Source organism: Theobroma cacao, chromosome 7, assembly GCF_053813885.1.
Source record: "Theobroma cacao isolate CCN51 chromosome 7, ASM5381388v1, whole genome shotgun sequence".
Lineage (NCBI taxonomy): Eukaryota > Viridiplantae > Streptophyta > Magnoliopsida > Malvales > Malvaceae > Theobroma > Theobroma cacao.
In genome coordinates, this window is record NC_142645.1 from 17,467,368 (window position 1) to 17,488,525 (window position 21,158).

The window sequence follows — 21,158 nt, forward strand, 5'->3', positions numbered from 1 at the left end:
TCAGTTAGCCTCTAAACCCTAGGGGAAAACATTCCAAATGTCCATGTCCTCTACCAATGCCAAAAGCTAAGGTGTCACCCCATCTTTGATAGTCTTGACTAAATAAAATATTATTCACGATCAAGACGAGTGCCATTTTGGTTGTATCTCCTGGTTGTTGAAACTTGCCTCCTCAGAACATATCAAACAACTCCTACAACTTAACATTCTACTACCCATTCTAGTATTTTGCATGAATTTCATCGGGAGTGACCTCGTACGGTTGTATGAATATATTAGGCAGTGAGCTAAACTTCAGTCTGGTTATAAGGCAGAACTGCTGCTTTGATAAACGCACCATGCTCTTGCCAATGGCAAACCATAACTATAACTCATGGTCTATTGACTCGGTTTCAATGATTCAACAAACCATGATGTTCTGTATCAGACTAATGCAAAAGTAGCCTTGTGGATAGATATCCAGCAGCAGACCGAAGCACGTACGCTTGACTGCTTCGTACTCCCTTTCTCTTGGAGCATCTTGTTTATGTAATGCAGTTCTGACCACTTACAATGGGCGTTAATGGAGACCTTGAAGGCCCATTTCTCCCTCGGCACAACAAGCAAAGTGTCAAGGTTATCATACTCTCTGAACTCCATTTGCAAAACATAGCACCCATGCACATGTAAGATAGACCCCAAAAACAGTTAACCCATAATGTGCAACATGCCAGATAAAAGAAATTTATTGTTGTTACACACTGAACAAGCCAAGTAAAATGTTGTTACACACCATGCCTATATGTTATTACACGCCAACTATAATTATTGATTTGTTACACACCATGAACAAAATACTTATGTTGTTACATGCCATGCCATGCTGACTATGCTATTTACATACTACACGCCATACATGTAATGCTACCCTAAACCCCAAAAACATTTAACCCACTACATGTTAGATTGAAGAAATTTATTGCTGTTACACACTATTCAGACCAAGTAAAATGTTGTAACATGCCATTTTTTTGTTCTTACACGCCAAGTATAATTACTTATTTGTTACACGCCATTAATAAAATACCCATATTGTTGCACACTAGGGAATATGCCTACTATGCAATTTACATACTACATGCCATGCAAGTAATGCTAAGCTAGACACAAAAGCAGTTAACCCACTACACACCAGATCGAAGAAATTTATTCTTGTTACACGTTATGCAGACCCACTAAAATGTTGGTACCACCTTAAACCATGTAAGTAAAAATGCTGTAGTTTTCTTCATAATTTAGGCAAAAACCTTAAAAACACGAAGAAAACAGGAAAAATATATCATAGCATAATCATAAACCCAAACATTTCCTAGAGCAACCTAGCAAAAAAACACAAAACAAAAGAAAATTTTAATTGATGATTAACTGATCTCTTCACGCATAACCGACATTGTTGCTGTGATGTCATTAACTTTGCTCAGAACGAAGTCGAACACTTTGGTCCCTTTAGGAATGAAGAATGAATCAAAAACTCTTACTTGACACTATCATTTGCAAATGATGAAAATAAAATGTGATGGCATTTTAAACACCTCAACCACTAATATGCATGTCGTGGAATTTCGAACGGTTTCCTTATTTGTTTGCAATTTTTTTCCATTTAAATTTAAGCGGTGTCACATATTCCATCCATGGTGTGTCACATAAACCCTCCATGTCGTGTCACATATTTCTTCCATGTCGTTGTTGTCGATTTTGCACATGTATCTAACAAGTAATATAGTGATGAAGTAGAGTATCGTTCCCATGAGGATTTGTTTCTAAAGTTTCACTAAGTACTAAAATTATAAAATAAATTAATCTTATTTAAGCAATCCGAAAATCGAAGAAAAACTAATTAAGAACAATTAAAAATCAACACTAAATAAACTAATAAACTAAATAAGTTGACAAAAGTAGTATATTAAAGACCTAGGATTATGGGTTCATTCAACATTTCATCTGATACCAGCTTTTCTTATTATTTATCTTTTTTGGGTGGTTTTACTAACCTATAATGCAAAGCTATGGACAAGTCTCCATCGAGTTGCTTGTACAAATACCTAACTTAATTAGTTCACTATATGTCTATAGGAATCAATTAAATAAGGTTCATTAAGCTAGCGTTCTAATTTAGCTATGTATGGCAATTAGTGTATGTTTACTCAAATCGCGAATAAAATCACCTAAGTGACATGAACATACACTATTCAAATCTTAGTCCAATCTAAAATCTCTTTGTTAAGTCTCAATTAGATTAACAAATCAGTTAATTGTTTGCCAGACAATCAAAAATATTAAGAACAGATTTAAATAAGCAAAACTACACATGTTGATGATAAATACAAGAGAAACTAATATTCAAACCACATGTAAAAATCCACCACAATCCTAGAAAGATAATTTAGCTCATAATAAGTAATAAAAACAATATCCAAAGAAATTTAGCCATTAATTCAAGTCAAAGAAAATTAAAAAAGCACAAAAGTAGAGAAAGAAACTAATTATAAAAGCTTCTTTGCAATCTTAATTCTCTATCAAATTCTCTTGTTTTCTTGCTTTGTTCTTGGCTCAAAATCTCCAGAATAGTTGCTTGCTGCCTTCCCTTTTCTCTAAAAAAGGTCCCTTAAATAGGCTCCAAGTAACCTAATTTCCAAAATCCTGTCAAACTTTTATTTTTGGAAAATCTCCCAACGTTGTGGCCTGAATTTTTTGGCACTGAGGTGCTACATGTTTGCTACAGTAGCATCACGGTGCTGCTTCTTTAGCGCTATGGCTTTGAGCTCTTAGGAAAATGCATGGTGAGCTATTTTAGCTCAGCACCGTGGCCATGTTTTCCAGTATTGTGGCAGTCTATCAAATTTGAACGTGATGTTCACCATGATCTGGTCTGAACTTGGAAATATTGCAAACATAAAAGTTGTAGCCCTATCTTTTATCTTTCCAATGGCTTAAGAATCACGTCAATTGTACTTTAGGGTTGAAATATATGCTTGCATCATATTTAGTACATGCATACTATTGTAGTGCTCTGATTTAGACAAATATTGTTGTCATCATCTGACCAGAACTGGGTAAAGTGGTAAACATAAAAGTTGTATCCCTTCTTCTTAGCGTTCTAATGGTCTAAGAATTACTTCATTTTGGAGTTTTGTAAAAAAAGATATAGTCAAAATACCGCAACATATACGAATGAAGCCATCAACATACTTATGAGGATTTTCATCAAATTTCTTACAAAAGCAATAAGAGAAATTAGCAATACTACTCTTAAAGTAATTTAAAACAAAATAATATAAAATTAAAGTAAAATAATTTAAATTAACCACTCAATAAGTAATCAAACGTAAACTAAAAAAACACCTAAAATGTAAAAATTCAAACATCAAATCTCGAAAGTATAACTACTTAAGCCCTCAAAATGTGTCAAAATAACTCTATATAATAGAGTTATTAGTTGTTTTACATAATCTCAGCATGTCATGTCACATATTCCCCCATGTCATGTCACATATTCCCTCCATGGGGTGTCACATATTCTCACCATGTCGTCTCACATATTCCCTTTATGGCGTCACATATTCTCCTTATGGCATGTCACATATTCTCAACCTGGCGTGTCATATATTCTCACAATGTCGTCTCACATATTCTCACCATGTTGTCTCACATATTCCTTCCATGGCGTGTCACACATTCTCACCATGTCGTCTCACATATTCTCACCATGTCGTGTCACATATTCTAACCATGGCGTGTCACACATTCTCTCCATGGTGTGTCACATATTCCCTTCATGTCGTGTCACATATTCTCACCATGGCGTGTCACATACTCCCTCAGTGTCGTGTCACATACTCCCTCAGTGTCGTGTCACATATTCCTTTTATGGCGTGTTGCATATTTCTTCCATGGCATGTCACAAATTCTCACCATGGTGTGTTACGTGGGAAATTTTTAAACATGCCATCAAATATAGTTCAATGAAGAAGTCTCATTAAGGGTATTTTTATCCCAAAATTTTATCTCTTGGATAAAAACAGTTAAAATTAAGATGAGGGCTATTTCTAAAAACAACTTATATTTGAGGGCTAAAAAAAAATTTTAGCCTTATTATTATGACTTATTTTTGAAGAATAAATAATAAAATGGTCAAATTATCTTTTATTATAATAAAATTTATTTTCATCAAAACAAAAAGTTTCCTTTATTATAAATTAATAAATTAGAAAAAATTATTTATTTCTATAACTCAATAATATTTTTTACTTTTTATTTTCATTAAATATTAAAATATTACAAATTTATTATTAAATTATTAATATGATTTTTTATTTTAATTTTTTTATTGTTTCTTTATTTTATTTCTATTTTTAATCTTTTAATTTTTATTTTCATTAAAAATATAAATATTAACAATTTATTAATAAATTGTTAATATAATTTTTTATTTGTATTTGTTTTTATTTTTTCTTTATTTTAATTTTCTATTAGTAAGCTATAATTTTTTATTACGCATGGACAGATGACAAAGTAGTTGATATGAATATGTAACTTACTATCAAGAGAAAGCTAAGTTTGTTATCTTTTAGCAATTGAATAACCAAATGTTTATAAATATTTATCATCAAAATTATATTTTTCAAAGTTGAATGATTAAAATAAAAATTTTGAAAAATCGAATGACATGAAAGATAATGTACTATTTAAAAAAAAAAAAACCTTTACTGATAATGGAAACGAATAATCTATGCCTATGCACACGTGCAAACGATTAATTGTTGCTTTTTCTTATTACATGAAACAATGTCGACAGATCTCCTGCAGCAGCAACTTGGCTGGCATCAACGTGTGAAAAGGAATCCCAAGGATTCATATTTTTAAAATAATTTGATAGTGAGCTGGAAAGCTAGTGAAGAGGAGCCATTGCATGAACATAGCTGATACAATGCATTTTGAAGAAGCATTTCAGATTCCTCTTGTCTCCGACTTGTACGCTGCAAGTTTGGTTATATTTGAAATCTTTGTTCTTTCCATGAAACTGACGTCCGTATAGTGCTTTGTACATGAGAAGTTATATTGAAAATAAACATATATTAAACTCAATTTATAACAAATTTATTAAAAACTTACTTAAATATTAAATATTTAGATAATTATATAATTCTACAAAGAGTAAATGGTATAATAAACATAATAAATATATACTTAAAAACTAAATATATATTATATCCATCATATAGCTATAAATATAAATGGTATCCACATAAATATTATAATTCAGAGCTACTAAGAGAAGGCCTTTTCTCTAGCTAGCTAAGGAGAGAGAAACTTGCATCTTTGTCTTTCTTTCCAAGGGGGGTGAAAAAAAAAGTGGCATTTCTTCTGTTTTCCTTGAGCATCATGGAGCTTCAATTTCCTTCCTTCTCCGCCCTACTCCTCACCTCTCTTTTCGTGTTCATGGTACTAAAAGTTCTGAAAAGATCGAAAGCCAACAACCTCCCAGCAAGGCTTCCTCCAGGACCACGAAAACTTCCTTTCATAGGTAACCTGCATCAGCTCATAAGCTCTCTGCCCCATCACACCCTCAGAGATTTGGCCAAGAAACATGGACCTTTGATGCATCTACAACTTGGTGAAGTTCCCAGCATTGTAATATCTTCTCCGGAAATTGCAAAAGAGGTTTTGAAAGACCACGCAACCACCTTTGCTCAAAGGCCTTATCTTCTTGCTTCTAGGATAATGTCATATGATTCTGTAGGCATTATATTTTCACCCTATGGAAACTATTGGAAACAGTTGAGGAAAATCAGCACGATGGAGCTTTTGAGTCCAAGTCGCGTTCAGTCATTTCAATTCATCAGGGAAGAAGAAGTTTCTGCTCTCATCAAAACCATATCTTTGAATGAAGGATCCCCAATTAATCTCAGCGAGAAAATTTTCTCAATGATATATGGGATAACATCAAGGGCAGCCTTTGGCAAGAAAAGCAAAGGCCAAGAAGAATTCATAAGGATCATAACAGAAACTACAAAGCTCGCAGGTGGTTTCTGCTTAGCTGATATGTATCCTTCTAATGAGCTGCTTAAACTGATCAGTGGCGTAAGGCTTAAACTTGAGAAATTGCAACGGGCTTCTGATCGGATACTTGAAGACATAGTTAACGAGCACAAAGAGAAAACAAACAGTACATCAGAAATGGGCAAGCAACAAGGAGAGGAAGATCTTCTTGATGTTCTTCTTAAACTTCAACAGAGTTCTGACCTTGAAATTCCTCTGACGAATGACAAAATAAAAGCAATTATCTTGGTTAGTATCATTTTCTCTCATGTATCTACAGATCAACTTCTATCATAACTTCTTTAGTAGCCATAAGCTTTCTAAGAACAAACCTTTTTTTGCTTTTTGAAAAGCTATCTAAAAACAAATTCGATGACTTGAAATGTTTATTTATTTTTGTTGAATTATCTTTTATAGTATATAAATTAACGGTGATGCACCACTCAGAACAATTACCTATATGGACTGAAGTAAAATCATCTTTTGAATTGTATGGACAATGAGCTTAACATGTTTTTGCAATGCTCTGAGCTGATGAGTGCGGCTGTATATGGGCTTGATTAGGGTTGTGGCGTTTGTTTTCTTGAAGGAAGAATATAGGTTTATAGTGCGGAGCCCATGGTGACAAGGGTGATTTGTACAGTTTTACAGGCTGACATGTAAACTTTTGAAGGGTTACGGAATTAAAGTAACCCATCTTTAATGAAATACTTTTGGCTTATAAAAAATTGTGTGCACAATGAAGCGAAGTTGACAATCTGTCCATTCAAACTCAAATTAAGTTTCTATCAGAAAATTACAATATGTTTATATAAAATTCGTGAAAACATAAACAGCAAAAAACTAATGATAATGTATCATCTTGTAGGACATTCTGGCGGCTGGGAGTGAGACATCATCAACAACAATGGAGTGGGCAATGTCAGAAATGCTAAAAAATCCAAAGGTGATGAAACAAGCACAAGCCGAGGTGAGACAGGTTTTTGATAGAAAAGGTAACGTGGATGAAGCTGGTATTCATGAATTGAAATTCTTGAGATTAATAGTTAAAGAAACCTTGAGGTTACATCCTGCTGCACCTCTTCTAGTACCAAGAGAGTGTGATGAAAAGTGTGTAATCAGTGGATATGATATACTTGCAAAGACTAAAGTCATTGTTAATGCATGGGCCATAGGAAGAGATTCTTGGTATTGGAAAGATGCTGAAAAATTTAACCCAGATAGGTTCTTGGACGGTTCTATTGATTTTAGGGGAACAAATTTCGAATATATTCCATTCGGTGCTGGGAGGAGGATATGTCCAGGCATATCATTTGCACTCCCCAACATTGAGCTACCCCTTGCACAATTGCTATACCATTTTGATTGGATGCTCCCAAATGGAAGCAAATGTGAAGACTTGGACATGACTGAATGTTTTGGCCTATCTGTAAGAAGAAAGAATGATCTCTTCTTAATTCCCATTCCTTACCATCCTTTGCCTAGTGAGTAAACTGTGTTAAACAAATTTTAGTTACCTTTTATCTTTTATTATCCGCTATAGAATTGATATTGTAAGCAAGAATAAGCAAGTTCTGCAAAAGCTTATTGAGACTTTTTTCTAAGCTATGTTGCAACAATTTTCAATTTAAATCGTACTTTTAAGTTTGCGCAAATATTTAGTATTATAACTAAGTTATGAGGGGAATGAATAAAAGCACTAGCATCAAGCAACACCAACAACAACAAAAGCAAGCAGGGGAGCTACAAGCAGGGCTGTCTATCTTCCCCGAACTGGCAGCCTTTTCACGTCTAGCATGGTCTCTAGTAGTAGGTGTATGTGGTCTATTAGTAGTCTCCACGGGAGCCTCGTGCTCTGTCGCATCTTTACCACTAGCTCGTGTCCTAGGCGACATATCTCATTTAGACAACAACAATCATATACTGTAAGACTCAAATCTATAAACTCATAGTAATTCTAGACATAACTCTTACGCATAAAGTAGGTCAAAAACCAAGGAGTTATATGTAGGTCTCCCATCTTCGATTTGTGCCTAGGTACATAAAACAAAAACAAGATTCCTACATACGGCTCTAAACATTCTGTTGACAACCAAGGAAAACTTAGGACTCTATGAACCTAAAGCTTTGATACCAACTTTGTCACATCCCATTTTACGATAGGATATCACCAGCGCATAGGCCTAGACGGGTATAGCCCACTAAGCTTAAGTAAGCCTCTTTAATATTCATCATTTCGAAAGCATATATAAAGTTTCATAAGCATACATTGTTATAACATGTATGCATTCATAGGCATCATACACAGTTAAAGAACCTCTCAATATAAGCAATGTATGTGCAAACATCTAATAAAACATTAAAGTGTCACTATCTCAGTGCACAGTATCATATGAACATTTATTAACACCCTCAACTGTCCATTTAGGCTCTCCAACCAACTCTATACATTTAATCATAAAATTCATAATGTAAAGTGCCTAAACATTGGCTGCATTATCATAACATGTTCATAATTCGTAAACATAAACATAAAGATAAGACTGACTCATCAACAGAACATGACCGACCCTCTAGGCATCAAGTGGCTATTAGACATCTAACACAAGATGAAAACTAGACACTTGTATCCATGACACTAGCTACTACAAAATACTATCATTAATCCATAACGAAAATAGTGACGAAAAATAACGTGTGAGTCACAAAGACTTTGTGAATGGATATGGAGAAGGGGACAGGCCAAAGGGAAGAGTTTTTCGTAACCATGTGTGAAACCCCGACCTCCATAGATGCTTGACTTGAGGTAGACTGATAAGTGCATCAAATTCACATATTTAATGGGAGATTAAATACCTAATTAGTCTAAGTTGGACTAGATTTATGATAGAATTTAGGTATTTTTATTTATTTTATTAGTTTAGTTTAATTTATATTTAAATGTTTATTTTAAGTTAATGATGTTAGTTTTATGTTATTTATAATTATTTTATGTTTTTATAGGAGTAGGATCAAAAATAATTTCAATTGGTGAAGAAAGGTGCATAATGAACTATTGCTCTATTTGCATATATTTTGGTTTTTCAAGAATATATCTCACTAAAGAAGTCCAAATGACATAATTTTTATACCATTAGAAAGCTAAGAGGTAGGGCTACAAGTTTGATGTTGTCTACTTTGCCCAGTTCTGATAGTAAAGTGGTCAAAATCTTTGTCACAATGAAGGTACTGCACCAGAAGAACAAAAAGGGCATTTTTATAAATTATGTGAAATTTTGATTGACTTTAGAGATAAATATATAAAGTTCCAGCACCTTCTTCATCTTCCTCTCATTTCTTCTCTCATTTTTGCAGAACTTTTCATCCTCCATGGAAAGAAACCTTAAAACCTCCATAGCCTTCACATACTAACTTCAAAATTCATGTTTTTGCACACTTTTTCATAGGGTTTTTCATTCTCTTTCACTTTTTCACCTCAAAAACCCTCAAAAAAAGTGTTTTTTCTTTGTACTTTCTTTCACTACTGAACATTTTTTAGAGAGGGAAACACTTCAAATTAGCTTGAAAACTCTTGAAGGAGTTTTCCCTTTTTAATCCTCACTAAGAAAATTCAACTACAAGTCCACCAAGGTGAGAAATGTGTTAGGGTTGATTTTAAGTTGTTAAAGATGGCTAATAATTAGATTTGTGGGCTGTTATATTTTTTATGGTTATATTGTGTGTGATAGGTTCCAACGAGGCTCCACATGTCCATTTGGAGAATTAGTTGAAGTTATAGTCGATCAAAAGAATCAACAAGGACAAGTGAGTGAACTTGCATTAAATTATTTCTGAGAAATACATATGTGTTGAGATGAAGCACTTAAATGATTATATTTGACTTTTTTTTCTCTAAATCATGCTTGGGAACAAACCTTTGATGAAACGTTTTATGTTGTAAAATGTGTAATGTGATGAACCCATGGTTAACTATATTCTGAAGATATATGTGTTATGCTTTGAATAATAATATTGTGTGATAATTCTAACCGCGCGTGTGTGGTGTGGGAGTGCACATGCCGGTGATGACGAGTGATTCTAGCTATGTGCGGTGTGGGAGTGCACATGAGTTGATGAGCCGATGGTTGTATACATGCTTACACATACCATGGAAATGCTAGAGAAAATATTATGTGATTGCAATGAATGTTGAATGTTGAAATTGTTAATTGCTTCCAAATTGATTTTCAATCCAACGACAAACTCTCTGCCTTGCCTGTCTTGCTTGGATATTTGCTGTAGTTTTCACTCTTTTCAACTTCGTTGTTGATCTTAGATCCTTCATTCTAAGGGATTAAATAACCAAAGGTTGAATTAAGGGGCTTTACAAGAAATTAAGCTAAATTGCATTGTTTTTAACATAAGTGCATCATGTTTTCTATAACTTTCCGTGTCGTTTGCTTGTTCCCTTCCTATGTTCACTCACTAGGTTTATACTCACTCTTTTAAACATCATATTTTCAGATTCGGAGGCAGTTGGGACCTAGATTGAGGTGTCCACGTATATTCATCTTTTTGGTAAGTACCATGGCATTCAGTAGTTGTACCTTCACCCAAAGTCACTTCGCTAGTAGTCAATAGTCTTTTGCCCGTGTATACATACATGTGATGTAAATCACTAGGATTCATAGTATAAACAATGTATATATATTTTGATTGATGATGCCACTATGAGTTGGCAATGGATGATATTATTTTGGATGATCTAAATATAAGTATTTGATTGCCATAGTATATCACTGAATATTTTATAGTTGAGAATTACGAAATGTGACTTTAGGAATGATTGTTGAAATGACGATCAGGGATTACATAAAGAGACTTGCTTGGGCTTGTGGGCTATGCCCATTGGGCCTATGCGCTAGTCATGGCCCGAAAATTGGGCTGTGACACCACGCAATTGTAAATACATATGATTCATAAATTCAGCATCATTACCAAAATGATCATGTAACATAGCATTTAAAACATCCTTTAAATAACTTTGAATGGAAAACAACTTTGCTTAAAACATTAGAACTCATTTATCTTGGAAAACCTCTTTAAAATCACTTGGAAATCATTTTTTGCAACAATTCTATTGATACATTTTGAAACTTATCGATGCATGCAAGAAATCTATCGATACTTTTGAGAGTGTATAGATACATTTCACACAGAACACCTCTTGTAGCATTCTGTTGAAAATGTATCGATACATGCTCCACATGTATCGATACTTTTTCCACAAAATTCAATTTTCTAGGCAATGTTTTGAACCTAAACCATTCATAAGTCTTTCCAAAATTATAGGATTATTCCTTAAGCTAAGGTTTTATCTAACCAAACCAATATCACCATATTATAATGTGAATAACATTTTCGATAATCATTTATCATAAAATAAGCATTTAAACATAAGTCATCAATCAATACTCATTCAATCATTCCTCAAACTCATTAAACTCATTCATCATAACATTCCATCTATGAATGGGTCTGCCTTATTCTGACAAATAGTGGTTTAACCTCCACTATTTCGAGTTCCTAGCAAGCTCTCGTGAATGGCACCTCAGCCTCATCCACGATTTATCAAGTGGTCCCACCCCCTTTAGACGGGTAGTGGTTAAAGTCCTCACTACCATCTAGTTCACCTCACATGAACAATCATTATAGTTGTGTGAGTGGCACATCGACCTTATCCACAATCATCAAAAGATCTCTTAAGCTTAGGATCGTTCTCACCCTTAGCTTGCATCATGAATAAGAACAAACTCTTATTCTTATATTCTGCACTTGAGCATTTAGCTCATTAGTTGGTACATGATGCCTTACTTAAAGAGTAAATTCGAATCCCTGTTCCCTTAATTAGAAAAAAAAACCTCTTATTCTTATATTTCATTCAATCAATCTCTTATGCTTTTATTTTAAGTTAAATAAGCTCTTATGACTAACGGTTGACTAATTGTCATTTGTTAAAACATCGTCTATCATTTTATACCCATGTGGCGTTAATGTGATATTGACTTGGATGAAAAAAATGTCACATGATCATATCATCATACCACATCAACATACCATGTCACTATCAATTATGACATGTGATATAAAATAACAACTTTTTAATAAAAATAGTTAGTTAACCGTATGTTATAAAAGTTTATTTGATCCGAAATAAAACTAATTTGACATAGAATTATTACTTTTTATAGATCACGATGACATTTGTACATATTTATGTGTATTTTTATAAATATTAAATAAATTAAGTTAATCAATTAAGTTAATATCACTTAATTGTATTATCAAATTCAATAATTGACATTATATTGATAAAATGTTAAATAAACTGAAAACTAACATCAACGTATGTTTGAAAGTAATGAAACCAAATATTTGTAAACCTTCAAGTAGTCGCCTATTCTAGAAAATCCAACCCAAATCTTTCATGGAAAACCGTTTCCTCTCTTTTCTATTCATTCTTACTTGTAATCTAGTGTTTTACTATTGGTTATCAACTTTAGAAAATAAGTTCATATAGGGCATAATAGTTTAAAAAGTTTTTAAAATACTTTAAAAAAATTGAACAAACTCTTTTTTTTATATTCCATTCAATCAATCTCTTATACTTTTGTTTTAGGTCAATTAGACTCTTATGACTAATGGTTGACTAATTACTATTAGTCAAAATGTTGCCTATTATTTTATACTCACGTGGCGTTAATTACTAGAGACGGCTCAATAATTTAAAAATTTAAAGTAAAATATTCAAATGAGGTCCTTTTTATTAAAATTAAAATTTTTTTATTATTCTAGCATTTTTAGATGAAAATTTCTACTTAAACTTTTATAATCAAGTTCTTCTAATATTTCTTTAATAATTTCTGATTCATTATTTTTATTACTTGTAAAAAATTTATCAAGTACCCTTTTTGAAATTGTATTAAATTTTTAATTTTTTTTAACGTTTTGAATAACTAGATTCATATTTTCAATTTGAGAAGGCATAAAATGTATGTGAAATTGAATCACAACTCATGAGAGATAAAGGCCACATCTTCGAAGATCTCATTCTCACTATCACTCCACGTCTCGATCATTGTCTTCTTCTTTTGCTTCCGTAGGTTTTGTTTCTTTCGCATGAACTTGTTGAATCCTATTATGTCTAGCATGGACATTGCTTTATCTCCTCATGATTTCTATCTACAACCAAACTTTCATGATTCATCTTCTTAAATGGAATCCTCTCATGATTCATCTCATAGGTTAAAAGAGAACTCAGTAAACTTATCTAACTGTAACATACGAAGACTCTGAACTCTTGATATGATGGTCACCTTGGCCTGGCATGACTTGGACAAGCTATTTAATATCTTTTTCACTTGCTCAATTTTGGAGAAAGATTTCCCAAACAATTGTTCAAAAATCAAAAGGTTATGAATTCATTGAGTAATTAACAAGTTGAACGAGAAACACTGAGTTAACAAAAAACCAAAAACACGTGAGAGATGAGAGGAATTGCAGGAAGCCTTGCAAAGTCACAGCTCACTTTTTATTAAACAAATATAGTACATCTAATTACAAGAGAGAGAAAAACATAAAATATAAAAAACCAAAAACACGTGAGAGATAAGAAGAATTGCAGAAGCCTTACAAAGTCACAGCTCACTTTTGATTATGCAAATATAATATTTCTAATTACAAGAGACAAAAAAACATAAAATACCAAGTGATGTGTCTAGTACTTAGTGGCCTATAATGTCATAACACGTAGCCAAACTACCCCAATAAAAATATTACGCTAACTGCAAAGTTGAATAAAAAACTGACAACACAATATTAAAAAATAGCAAATGATAGAGACTTTAATCTTTTCCATGCTGCAACAGCTGTTGGGCACGACTAACACAAGGACTTTATTTCACGTGTAAATCTTTAAGCCAGCTAGACAAGAAAAGCTTTAGCTTTCCATTATATAGTAGTTACAATTTGCTTGTTCACAATTATTGGTAGGAAAGTTAGCATTTATTTTTATAATAGTAAATATTTCTCATTATATCAAACAAAATTTACATTTTTTCATTATGCTTTTGCTAATTCTAGTAAAACAAAACGTAAAAGATGTATCTGAACATTTAACTTATTAATTGGTGCATTATCCCTTACTTAAAGAGTAAAGTTTGAATCTTTTATCTAATTATAAAAAAAAAATGCAAAAAGCCATTTGGTTGGAACATATAACATGCAAACATCAATAACAGCACTGTTCTGCTGTTGACAAGATATATGAAATGAGGCCACTAACAGCAAATTAAATACTTTCGGCACTGCGTTTTCCCCATAGTTTCACCCCAAGTCTCATCCCTCCAACCGCAATTTCCAAGTAAGAGAGGAGATTCATAATCAATAAAGGAAATTTCCCCTCCATTTAATTCTTTCCCATTGCTCGCATGGAAAACCAACTTCCCTTTCTCTTATTCCTTCTTACCCTTTTGTTCGTCACATTCAGGGCTTTGAGGACATGGACGACTACCAAATCTAGTAGCCTTCCATCAACGCTACCACCTGGTCCTCCAAAATTACCTCTGATAGGAAACTTGCACCTTCTTATTGGGACTCAACCTCATCGCTGCCTTGCCCGATTGGCTCAGAAGTATGGTCCAGTGATGCTTCTGCAACTTGGGGAAGTATCAACTGTTGTGATTTCTTCACCAGAAGCTGCTAAACAGGTGATGAAAACCCACGACTCTGTTTTCTCTGAGAGGCCTTATCTCTATGCTGCACAGTTCATAACTTACAACTTTAGAGATATTGCATTTGCCCGTGGAGATTACATGAGACAAATACGCAAAATTTGTGTGCTGGAGCTGTTAAGTAAGAAACGAGTTCAGTCATTTAGACCAATCAGGGAAGAAGAAATATCTAATTTAGTAAGAACCATCTCATCGAAAGCAGGATCGCCTATTAACCTTAAGAACTTCTTGTACTCTTCAGCACTCAGCATGCTCTCCAGAACAGCCTTTGGTGGGAAATGTAAGCACCAGGATGCATTCAAGAAACATATCCCAGACATTATAGCGTTGTTTGGAGGTCTCAGTATTGTTGATGTCTATCCTTCCGTTAAATTGCTCCATCTGATCAATGCCATGAGGCCTAAAATTAAAAAACTGCATAACAAGGTAGATGAGATTCTGGAAAGCGTCATTCAGGAACATAGAGCTACAAAATTATCAACAAGGACAGGAGAAAGTGAAGCAGACGATCTCGTCCAAGTCCTTCTGGATATTCAGGATCATGGAGACCTTGAAGTTCCCATATCAACCAGCAGCATCAAAGCTATTATTCTGGTTAGTGAATTCAAAGTCTGTTCCTTTATAGTCAATTGCTTCGTTTTGTCTCTTTTCTATATTTTGGCTGTGTGATCATAATGTTGACACTCACAAAATCAGCCTTTTGTGCATGCTTAATTGAAACTTAATAATCCTAGCTATTTCAGGATATGTTCCTCGGCGGGGGTGAAACCTCATCTACAGTTGTAGAATGGGCAATGTCGGAATTATTAAGAAACCCTGAAGTATTGAAAAGGGCACAAGCAGAGGTGAGGCATGTCTTTGCTGGTAGAAGAGATGTTGATGAATTAGGCATTCATGAGTTGAAGTACCTCAGACTAGTTATCAAAGAGACACTAAGATTGCACCCTACAGGTCCTTTGCTACTTCCAAGAGAATGCCAAGTGAACTGTGAGGTTAACGGATGTGTCATACCTGCCAAATCTAGGGTCATAGTTAATGTATGGGCAATAGGACAAGATCAAAATTACTGGGCTGAAGCTGAGAAGTTTTATCCTGAGAGATTTTGCGATAGTTCAATTAACTATAAAGGAACAGACTTTGAATTTATTCCATTCGGTGCTGGACGGAGGATGTGTCCTGGTATGTCGTATGGTATTGCCAGTGTAGAGCTTTTACTTGCAAATCTGCTCTACCATTTTGATTGGAAGCTTCCCAATGGAAAGAAGCCTGAAGATTTAGACATGACTGAGCTTTTCGGTGCTACATTGCAAAGAAAAGAAGATCTGTGCTTAGTTCCCATTCCGCATCATCTGTGACTTCAAATTAATAATTTCTACATACTTAAGCAAAAATGATAACTATGATGTTCCTTTCATGTTTGAGACAAAACTTCACATGTATTTCAGTTTAACAACTCTCATTTAGTATCTTTCTTATTGTAATAAAGTATAAATTTAATAAGAAAGCTTTCTTTCATAAAGTTTACTTTTAATTACTAGTTTTACTTCAATGATGTATTCCAACTGTTATAGCATGTTTGGTCCCTCTATTCTCCCAAAAACTTTCTACCTATGTTTGGTATGTTTATGGAGGAAAGAATAGCTAATACCACCTTTCCCCATGGTATTAGCTATTCCATGGCCATGGGAATAGAATTCAAAACATTTTGAATTAAAATGTCCTTACTTTCTTTGAAAAATTACAATCCTAAACTTATAAAATTAATGTTTTACATTAAAAAAATAAAAAAATTAATATTTTAATATTTTAATTATATTAATATTTAAATTATAAATAAAATATTAATATTTTAAAATATTAATTATAAAACTTTAAAGTGAAAATATAAACTAAAATATACAAATAAAAAATAAATAATAAAAAATTATACTAATACTTAATAATAATTTATTAAATTACTAAATTTTAATTTTAATAAAAATAAAATTAAATGATTAAAAAAGAAAAAATTTACTTAATTTTATCTTTCGATATAAATTTTACTAAATTATATAAAGACTTTTTTTGTTTTTGATGAAAATAAATCTTATTATAATAAAAAATTTAAGTTTTCAATTATATATTAAAAAATATTTTGAGTTTACAAATTAATTAAAAGTATTAATATTTTAATCATAATTATAGTTAATTTATAAATAAAATATTGATATTTTGTAATATTAATGATTAAATTATAAATAAAATATTAATATTTAAAAAATAAAATAAAAATAATAATACAAATAATAAAAGGTATTTTTGTCTTTGTATCTTTTATCCTTTTCTTATTCTAAAGTTATTTTACCAACAAAATACTGTAATAAGTCATAATAACTATTCCTACTCTATTCCATTTATCATAGCAAACTAAATAATAACTATTCTATTATATTCTCACCTTATTCTATTTCCACGGAATAGTTATTCTATTATATTCCTATCTATTCCGTGAACCAAACGTGTAGTTAGCTCCCTAGGTGCTTCTGTTTTCAATACTTTGCACACTGTTACATTTAAATGTGGTGTGCTTACATGACATGGAATTATTTTAATTATTTTTGAATAATTAGCAAATATTTAATTAATTAATGTTGGATATTGTTATGATATTTCTTAATCGAATAATTGAAAAACATTTGAGATAGGATATAAATTAAATTTAACTTGTTTAAATTTAAATAAAGATTATCTATGTAATAATCTCTTACATTTAAATTTAATTTTTTTAATTTAAATAAGAATTAATTACATTTAAATTTAGAAGATATATCCTATCTTTATATCTCTAATGTCTCTAAAAATACTGAATAGGCATACAAGTTTTGTTTCGCACAACCAAGAGTGAAAGTGAGATGTTTTGTGAGTTAGAAAAACCAAAACAATTTCTCTCATTCTCTACATTTTCTCAAATTCTCTTCGTTCCTAGGGCACCATTAAGATTATAAGGTTTTGAAACGTGTAATTTGTCACGTGCTAGCTTTGGCTGTTGAAGTTAATTTCAAAGAGTAAAAGAAACATGTCCAACTAGTAGTTTAACTAATCTTGAGTTGTTGAGAAATAAATGGAGTAGTTGTGGATTTTTTTGAGATAATTTCATTATTTGTTGCTAGAACATAGGAAAAGTCAATTAGTGTCACGACCCGAAACTCTTATCGAGCCCGTGACAACCGCCGCAAAGTCTCGATAGACATTCTTCTCCCGAATGCCTTTCGAGACCTCGCAAGGCTTTTGTACCAGTTTTTCCATTCCTCTCTCTTTTTTCTTTTTTTTTTGAATAATAAAATAAAATAAAAATATTAATTAAAATAATCTATTTTAATGTAAAATAATATATATATATATTTTTGAAACAACAAAAATTAATTTTTTGCACATAAAAACAAAATAAATTTATACGTACTGTAATAATTATTCATCCTCAATACTTATATTACTAATCTACCTTTGTCATATTAAAAGATTTTTATACTCCTTCTGGATTATTTAAACAATTACTCCATCATTCGTTTATATTATACAAGACAAAAGTCAACTCTTAAGCCTTTTATATAGGGGATTATTATCCTTCTCATACTGCATTTACCTAGGATTACAGTATTACAAGCTTCAACAAGGCACTAAACATCTTTAGGATCATTATCATCTTGATACTTTTTCTAGTCCGTTTCAAGTTTTTCTTTTTTCTTCTCTTGCCATTTACTTACATTGCTCCCACAGCCTGGGGGAGAATGTCTAACGACAATCACTTAATCTCTTATACACTATGAAAACAAACAGGTCTCTATATGCAGACTCATGCATTCTATTCGACTTAACTTAACTCGGGGCCACGCAGTGTCAGTGTGGATTTTTTAAAACAACTTTAAAACCAAAAACTTTAAAATCCATATCTTTAAAATCAAAATCTTTGATCTTTAAACCATGCTCTGATACCAATAAAATTCTGCCCATAGACATATTTTTCATCTCTTATACTCATACCATTCTCCAATTTGTCAAATGTGATCTAAATTCTCTCAAAATCTCAAAATTTGTCCGTGGGTGAAAAAATTATGATTTTACCGCTAGATAGTGAAAATTTCGATTTGACTCCGAATTGATCTTCGAACTCTGAATTACCGTTTTGAGTCATCCTTGAACTGTGAAACTCTTAATTTCACCTCAAATTTCCTATTTGAACTAGTTCGAGGCTTAATCGACTCAATGGTACCATTAGGGGCAATATCATCTTTTAACAATTTCTCGAACTTCCTAAATATACAAACATTCTATCAAGCATGTAAATGACATTATAATTATTTTACAAAGCAGGGTTTGACAATTAGAGTCAATGTTATAAATTGTTAAGGCATTCCAACAATAAGAGCATCATTTTTTTATTCAATTACTAGTACTTGGAGGTTTTTTGGCTCCCTCGAAGTAGCTACCTGTTTACTTACTTCATTAAAAATAGGTGGACGTAAAAAGCTATATTCAGTACCAACTTCTTTTCTTCCTATTTCTTGTCTAGCTTCAAGGTCTATTACTTTTGCACGCGACACTTTGGTATCAGAGCTGAGTATGGAGGAGCAATGAATGGGCAGTATCAAGAAAGTAGTTTCCTCACTTGCTGCAAGATAGGAGAGACCTTTTAAGGAAATGCAATAGATGTTGCTACCATGAATGAAAGGTTTGATAGCCTTTAGTCAATCTAGAATCAAGAAGTAGTAGAGAGTTCTTTCAACCAAAGCAGAATTAACAACGATCGATTTAGTAGAGAATAATTTATGGAAACCAACTGCTGACCTAGTGATAATTCTATGATTTAGAGTTATTCGGACTTAATTTTGAGAGTATTTTAGCTTAGTTCTTATAGCAATGCATAGAAATTAGTAGGTTTTATTTACTTATTTTAAATTAGTTAATTTAGGTGAGTAAATCTAATCTTAGTTAATTTTATACTTAATTTGGTGTTAATGTGATTAAGATAGGTTGTTATTGATTTATGTGTGCTTTTCTAAGTGCTTAATGAGGGAAGAATTTTAATGGAAGAAGGAGAGCAATTTCAAGGTGTAGACTTTCACTGCACATGTTTCGATATTTCGACCATAACTCTCTACAAAGCTTCAAAATGAGATGACTTTTGGACCATTGGCAAGATAAGCGAAAAAGCTACAACGTTTATGTTTACGACTTCGCCTAATTTAGTGTGAAAGGTGGTAAAAATCTTGTTGAAGTTTGAGCACTACAACAATCCTAGAGCAATTACAATTTCTGTTAATTAATTGGTCAAGGCTATGGCTCACATAGTTTGATGAGGAAATCCTAATTAGAATTGACTTCTTTCTTCACCCAACTTGGCCTAACTTCAAAGCCTAATAAAAACAACATTTCAGAAGATAACGAAACATTGGATTGAAAGTAAAGAATCAAGCCGCAAAGTCATTGAAGCTAAAAAGAATTTGAAGGATTCAAGGAGATTTGCAGATCAAGATTACAATTCTTGTTTTTTTCTATCTTTTTGTTATTCTCTTGTTTTCTTGGTTTTGTTTTTAATGTTTAAACTTTATTTAATGGTGATGTGTGACTTGATGGGGAACTAATTTAATTATCTAAGATTATGATTAAACTCAATACGTAGTCTGATTTATTTATCTTTCTTTTGCTTATGTTTGATAGATTTAAGTTGTTTATTTTATTTTGTTCTTAATGCTTCTAGTTGCTTGATCACCAATTAGATTGATTTGGAAACTTAGGTTAAACCTTGACGAAGGAGATTTAGGTAGACCTTGAATAGAATAGCGTGTGATCGAATGCATTTAGTTGATTAAGTAGTTTAATTTGCATACAGTGTAAAACCCGACCCTATAAACACATGTCATGACATAAACGCACAGAGTGGCATGTTATTACGCTAGGAAAGCTCCTAAGAATAGATGAAACTCGGTATTGTACCTAACAGTACACTTGAGTTAATTTAACCTCGAACTAGTTTAAATAGGAATCGTAGGATGAAATTTAATATTTTACAGTCCAGGAATGACTAAAAATGATTATTCGGAGTTCAAGGGTTCATTTGGGGAAAAATTGAAAATTTTGCTGTTTAGGGGTAAAATCGTCATTTTGCCACCTAAGATAATAATTTGATCATGGAGTGAAATTTTTGACCAAGATTAACTATTTGGAGTATAATTTAATGATAGAAAGTGAAAAATTTCAATTTCAGCAATTTTCGGAACATAGGGGCAAAACGGTAATTTTGTCGCCTTAGGGTAAAACCTTAATTTTCAC

General features: G+C 32.4%; 2 protein-coding genes across 2 annotated transcripts; both read left to right on the forward strand.

The window, feature by feature from the left end:
• Positions 1-5,406: 5,406 nt before the first annotated feature.
• LOC148761766 (ibogamine 10-hydroxylase-like) lies at positions 5,407-7,662 on the forward strand. Its single transcript, XM_088808193.1, has 2 exons — positions 5,407-6,327; positions 6,947-7,662. The coding sequence occupies exons 1-2, from the start codon at positions 5,422-5,424 to the stop codon at positions 7,568-7,570; spliced, it is 1,530 nt and encodes a 509-aa protein (XP_088664319.1). The 5' UTR covers positions 5,407-5,421; the 3' UTR covers positions 7,571-7,662.
• Positions 7,663-14,431: 6,769 nt separating this feature from the next.
• On the forward strand, positions 14,432-16,309 carry LOC148761767 (desmethyl-deoxy-podophyllotoxin synthase-like). The gene is made up of 2 exons (XM_088808377.1): positions 14,432-15,443; positions 15,593-16,309. The coding sequence occupies exons 1-2, from the start codon at positions 14,547-14,549 to the stop codon at positions 16,202-16,204; spliced, it is 1,509 nt and encodes a 502-aa protein (XP_088664503.1). The 5' UTR covers positions 14,432-14,546; the 3' UTR covers positions 16,205-16,309.
• Positions 16,310-21,158: the final 4,849 nt, after the last annotated feature.